Here is a 6,000-nt window from a genome sequence, read left to right on the forward strand (position 1 = left end):
GGGAGGCCGTTTCAATTCGTAGAAATTAACACGGAATGCTTTCATAAATGTGCCTGGAATCGCAGTTCACCGACGCTGTGAGGAATTCATATTCTTTTCTTCACAAGAACGAAAACTGTGCACTTCAGTAGAGTCTGCATCCTAAGTTGGACGCAGGGCCTCACGGGGTTCACGCGCGGCCGTATTAAGCAAGGCGCAAAAAATAAAAAATAAACTGCTCGGCCGGACATTCCGCTGCGCAGGCAATCTGTACACGAAAGTGCACACTGGGAGTCCTATTTCCACGGGACAACAGCTGTGTTTGGACGGTTTATTTATTTATTTATTCTTTTCCCACGTTACGCAGCTTGGCTGTTCGCCGCCGTAGTGTGACGACTCAGCTGAGAACCCAGTGACGTCACCCCTATTCGCTGCCGTGTGATGCAACTGGCGCTACCTGTATAGATATATCTCCCGTATGTACTTTCATGCAACAAGAAAGGCTGACCGCGCGACACACACACACACACACACACACACACACACACACACACACACACACACACACACACACACACACACACACACACACACACACACACACGCACACATTCATTCATCCACTCATTCATCGATGCGACAGCATTAAAGCCTCATCCCGGAAAAGAAATGTGTCCTTGGTCAGAAAATTCACCCATTGGCTGGAGGGAACTGGCGTCACTTCCGGTAAAGGCAGCAACCGCTTCTAATGCTACTATTCATTCAAGCCCTCTCCAGGGGTTTAGGAATGTTGATGAGTTCGGTTATTCCAAAAGGGAAAGCTGCGCTAGTTAGACTAGTTGTTAGGAACGAGTTGCGCGCACATAAAAGACGAACACAGGAAAACGATTTGCGCTCTTTCCGTCTTCATCGTTTCCCTGCGTCGTCTTTTGTGTACGCCCAACTCATTCTTAATAGACATGCACCAACTCGCCCCGCAAAAGTTACTCTAAATTAGACTAGTGGGCAAGGCAGAAAATGCAGCACTGCAGCGTATGTGCAGCGCCTCTTTCTAGTCTTCTAAACTTTGGCTAAGAACTTCAAGTAAGTTTCTACGTGCTCTCTCCCTCTCCTTTCGTACCCTCAAGTGTGCAGCGAGCCATCATAATAACCCTTTCCTTTTGGCGGGCAAAGATTCGCGCGGCCTCACTTTGCCCCCGCGTTTCTTGCACGCCATCTGGCTTGAGACTCCCTAGCTGGCTGGCTGGCTGCTGCACCGGCTTCCGAGAGCGCCGGTAACTCTCCGAGAAATGCCGAGAAGCAGGCAAGCGCCCTCTCCTGAATACAGTGGTGCCACCCACCCCTCCCTTTCTCCCTTTCCAAGGTCGCCTCCCCTGGCACAACAAGCGCCTCCACAGAGAAGAACAGCTGTGGCGGAACTTGCTCTCTCTCTCTCTATACCTACTACGCTAACCGCCCGGCTCTGGGGCTGCATGGCCGCCCGAACGCTTTGCAGCACCCTCACGTCCGCGACCGTCAGCGGCGTTATCGTCCTGCCTGTCTGCTCGAGTCCAGTGAGCAGCAACAGCGAAACGAACGAAAACAGAACACGCACGCGCATGTGTGTGTGTGTGTGTGTGTGTGTGTGTGTGTGTGTGTGTGTGTGTGTGTGTGTGTGTGTGTGTGTGTGTGTGTGTGTGTGTGTGTGTGTGTGTGTGTGTGTGTGTGTGTGTGTGTGTGTGTGTGTGTGTGTGTGTGTGTGTGTGTGAAGGAAGCTAACACAGCCACCGAAACCAAGGTGCATAGGGGAATGTTTATATTTTTTGTGGTGTTGATTAATGGGAGAAGGATACTAATTATCATTCTCCCATTAATCAACACCACAAATTAAAAAAAATATTAGAAACATACCCCTATGCATCTTGGTTTCGTTGTCCTGTGTATGGTGTGCACTTGTTCTGTCGGGCTACCCACAAACACCGAGGTGCTTAGGTGCGGCAGAAAATTAATATGTGAGTATTGCGGACGATAAAGCTTGCAGCCTATTCCATTTTATTCTATTAAGATACTAGTGAAAAGCACGTCATTTCAGACAAACCACACGCATCAAGCAAACGGGAGGAATTTTTCGCTGTCGCCTCTCTCAATCGCTCAAGGTCAATGCTCGCGCCAGAACAAATATGCAGGATTTCCGATCTCCTCGCCGTTTCGGCACACGTCGTCTGTATGTCTGCTCGTGACAGCGGTACGAACTAACTTAATCTCTCCAGCCAACTGTGTGCCGCCAGCGCCGAATTACGATGTAAGGAGGAGCTTTCTACTCATCAAAGCCAGCCTCTAACGCACAGACCTGCAGGTTTCTCAAAGCAGTTACGCAGATGTCCCCAGTTCACACAGATGTCTCGCAACCTGTGGTATGAAAACGTCAAGTGGTCACACCAGCGTATGTTCGTAGCACAAATAGGTCCACGACTGATTGGACCTACAAGTGATGAACGCTTGAAGCGGAACACACTCAAAGAACGAAGCGAGAGGTACAGATGAGCATTCCTCTGCCGTGTGCTTTAAGTCCGAATCATACTGGATAACCATTGTTCGGACATAAAATATATTCCAACCAAGAATATATACGATAAAATCATATATTGGTAACCGTACCCAACCAATATTGGCAAACAACGTATTTCAAGCAGATGCCCAATGTAACCAGTATTTGAATAAACGATATATTGGGGCAACCAATACTGATAACGCTTTCGTCCAAGAACGCGCTTTACTTACCCTGACAAATAAGTCTAATAGCTAGAACGGACACTATAAATTTCCTATTGCAAAGTATCGCATGTTCAAGTACACCGCCGCTGCAGTGGTCATAGTATTCGGCTGCTGACCCGAAAGACGCGGGTTCGATCCCGGACGCGGCGGTCGAATTTCGATGGAGGCGAAATTCTAGAGGCCCGTGTACCATGCGATGTCAGTGCAGTGGTCGAAATTTCCGGAGCCCTCCACTACGGCGTCCCTCACAGCCCGAGTCGCTTTGGGACGTTAAATCCAATAGAAACTAAAACCTGTTCAAGTACCGCTTTTACAATGTGCGTATACGAAGCCCGCGATCTCTGTCGAAGGCATGTCGAAAGCGGCACTGTATTACCGTGTTGCCAAGGTATCCGCGAAGACCGCGTTCAAAGAGCGGGAGTTATTACAAAACTCGAAGCCACGTCGGAAATACGTCCGATCGATTTTTCTTCTTCAAAACTGGTCGCCGCCAAACGGTTATTGCAATCACGCACAGCCATTACGAATATCGCTCACTGTCCGCGCACAACTTCCATCTCTTTCAAAACACTCTAAATAAGGCTCATTCGAGCAGCGATTGCTACGTCGGTCGCTTCCGCCTAGCAGCAGCTGACTCGCTATATCGACCGCTTCCAAGACGCCCGCGCTCGCCTTTCCTCCTTTCCAGAGCCGAGCACTCAGAGGAGGCAGGGTATATTTTCATTTTAGCCGGCGGCTGCATCTTCAAAAACAGAAAAGAATACAAAAAAAATGATGCCGTCTCTCTACTTGATCGCCGTGCTGCGCAAGCTACAAGTGCGAAGGCTTGCTGCTACACCTACGCACTCGTGAGCCAACCACGTAGGTCACGAAAAACGTCCCCTCGAAACTCACAGCTCCCAATCCACCGCGGACAACGTGAGATACGGAGAATGGAAGTTTTTCCGGCTCGAACGCACTTCTACGAAAGCGGCTTCGATATGTGTCGCAACATTGGCACGTCGACAAATAAAGCAAGTCCGATTCGCGGGAAGCACGCCCTTGCCGACCAACAATCACGGCACTTCGCTCCTCCCGCAGGCCAACCCACGCATTCTCGTCATTCGGCGCACTATCTAATATTAATGGTCCCCGCCGCACACGCAGGGCAGCATCGGTAGCATATATTATGTGGGGACCCGCAGCGAGCTTAGCGCCAACTTTGAACAGACTTCATCTCTAAAGTGCCTAATGAAGTCCACAAAAAGCAGAGCAACATTAAGCGACGTTCTTGCATGGCAGTGACAACAGAACTTGGCAGTAATATGGCTGTAACTAATATTTATTCTCATCAGTGCTCCGCGCAGAGTCCACAAGACACTCCAGAGCAGTCTCAACATAAAGCACCAGAGAGGTGAAGAAATATTCCGAGGATGCAATCGGAAGGAAGACGCCCGCTGAGTTATCCTTATCGGCCGTCAAACAGCGACCTTTCACCGCCGCAGTGAGCGGGTGTTGACCGGGTTCGAAAAATTCACTGTTCATATATTCCGCGCCGACAACCCTTCGCATATTACCTTACAGGGTCGTCTATAATGATCGTCCAGTGTTACGCAAAACCGGCCTTTCTGAATCGGGAATGGGGAAAACTTAAATCAAAGACGGTTGCAACCGGAAAGCTGGCCGATCGAGTGTGCACGTAAAAGGTGCACGCGACGTTTGTGTATTATTCGATGTCTCGCTACCGATAGCAATGGAAACTTCGACCCACCGTTATTCCACGGATTGGGCGGTTCGACGTAGCCGGTGACGATGCAGTCGTCGGTCGGAAAGTTGACGCGGTGTCCCTTGCTGCGGCGTTTGAGCGCCGATGCCAAGGCGGCGCCGTGAGCTGCCATCCGAGTCGTTTCGGTCGGCGTGGTCGGCGCCGAGGCTGATTTCTCGCTGCCGGAGAGCGGTCGCGGCTCCATCGAAACGTCCTCCATGCTCGTGAAGAACACGCTCATGCCGCCAACGCCGCGCTAATCCGACGGGCGCGCCGACAGCGATTCACCGCCGCCGCGCGCACTGGGGCATGGTAGTAGTAACGTAGTAGTAGCAGTAGCGTGGTGGTCGAGATGGTCTCAGCGTCGCCGTCAGCTGAGCGGCGAAGGTTGTAGCTGCAGCAGCGCGACCCTCTGGTGCTCCCTTCGACTACCTCGTTCGTCAACGCCACCGGCGATCGACGGATCACGCAAGCTCCGTCGCCAAGCCCGGACAGTTCGTCCGTCGTAGTCGTTTACGCCAGCAAAGACCGCCGATCGTAGGTCTTTTTCCTTCTTCGCTTGCCGCCCCAACGTTGCGGAGACCGGGGCGTCGAGGACGAAGAGAGTCGTAAAACGCTGACGACGTCCGCCGCCGCTGCTAAACGCAGCGAGCGAGCGCACACACCCACACCTGCACACACGGAGATGCACGCACTTGTCACGAGTGAGCACGAGAGAGCACACCACAGTCACACGGGAGTACCGTAACAACGCGTTTCAACAAACACGGCAAGGAAAACAGAACCCAAGACGGCGCCGAGCGGGTCTTGCCGACCACCGCTAGCGCCGAGCCGCCGTTCCTGCAGCACCGGTGGAAGCACGCCGCCTTCAGACGCGAGCTCGCCCTTCCCTCGCCGACCGTGGAATAACTGCGGCGGCGCGTGCAGTCACCGCAGGGCGCGGACGTTTTCTGCTCGCCCGTGTTGATAAACGATTCGCTGCGTCGCTCTTCGCTTGCGCGGTGGATCGCTGGGGCGCCGCTGTTCCAGAGCTGCTGCCGCAGCGCCGACGTTGAGCGCGGGCTTGCGGCGGCGAGCGCCCCGGAGTAGCGGCTGTGGCGCCATCTGGTATTGAGGAGCGACAAGAAATGCTCTGGCTTGCGTAGAACGGAGTGCGACACACCTAATAGAAGAACCAGACACCATCCGCAAATAAACTTGGAGTTTTGCAGATAGTTGCGCCACCAATGAGCTGCAAATTTAACTATTATTGACGTTTCTTAAGCTTCACTTTTCATGTTTGATATCTGTCATGGGCGTAAGCTTCCTGAGCAGTTTGATTTCCTACCACAAGTAGCATTAAAGTCAGCTATAATCTAAACTTTTGGAGAAATCTCAGTGCTTGATTTTGTTACAGGAAGTCGTGATTGGTATGATCAGGTATGCTTAAGGAGCTCTGAACGTCATGTCTGTGCCTCGTAGTGCTGTGCTGCAGGTCTCGGTCCGGTCGCTTTTCGTCAAGCCTACGGCAACAGCACAGCAAC

At 52.0% G+C, this 6,000-nt stretch overlaps 1 protein-coding gene across 1 annotated transcript in view; it reads right to left on the reverse strand.

The window, feature by feature from the left end:
* LOC144133422 (uncharacterized) overlaps positions 1 to 5,527 on the reverse strand; it is a 363,299-nt gene extending 357,772 nt beyond the window's left edge. The window contains exon 1 of the mRNA XM_077666514.1: positions 4,484 to 5,527. Coding sequence (XP_077522640.1) covers positions 4,484 to 4,718 — 235 coding nt within the window. The 5' untranslated portion in view covers positions 4,719 to 5,527. The remainder of the gene's footprint in view (positions 1 to 4,483) is intronic.
* Between the last annotated feature and the right edge of the window lie 473 nt (positions 5,528 to 6,000).

This window comes from Amblyomma americanum, chromosome 5 (assembly GCF_052857255.1).
Source record: "Amblyomma americanum isolate KBUSLIRL-KWMA chromosome 5, ASM5285725v1, whole genome shotgun sequence".
Classification (NCBI taxonomy): domain Eukaryota; kingdom Metazoa; phylum Arthropoda; class Arachnida; order Ixodida; family Ixodidae; genus Amblyomma; species Amblyomma americanum.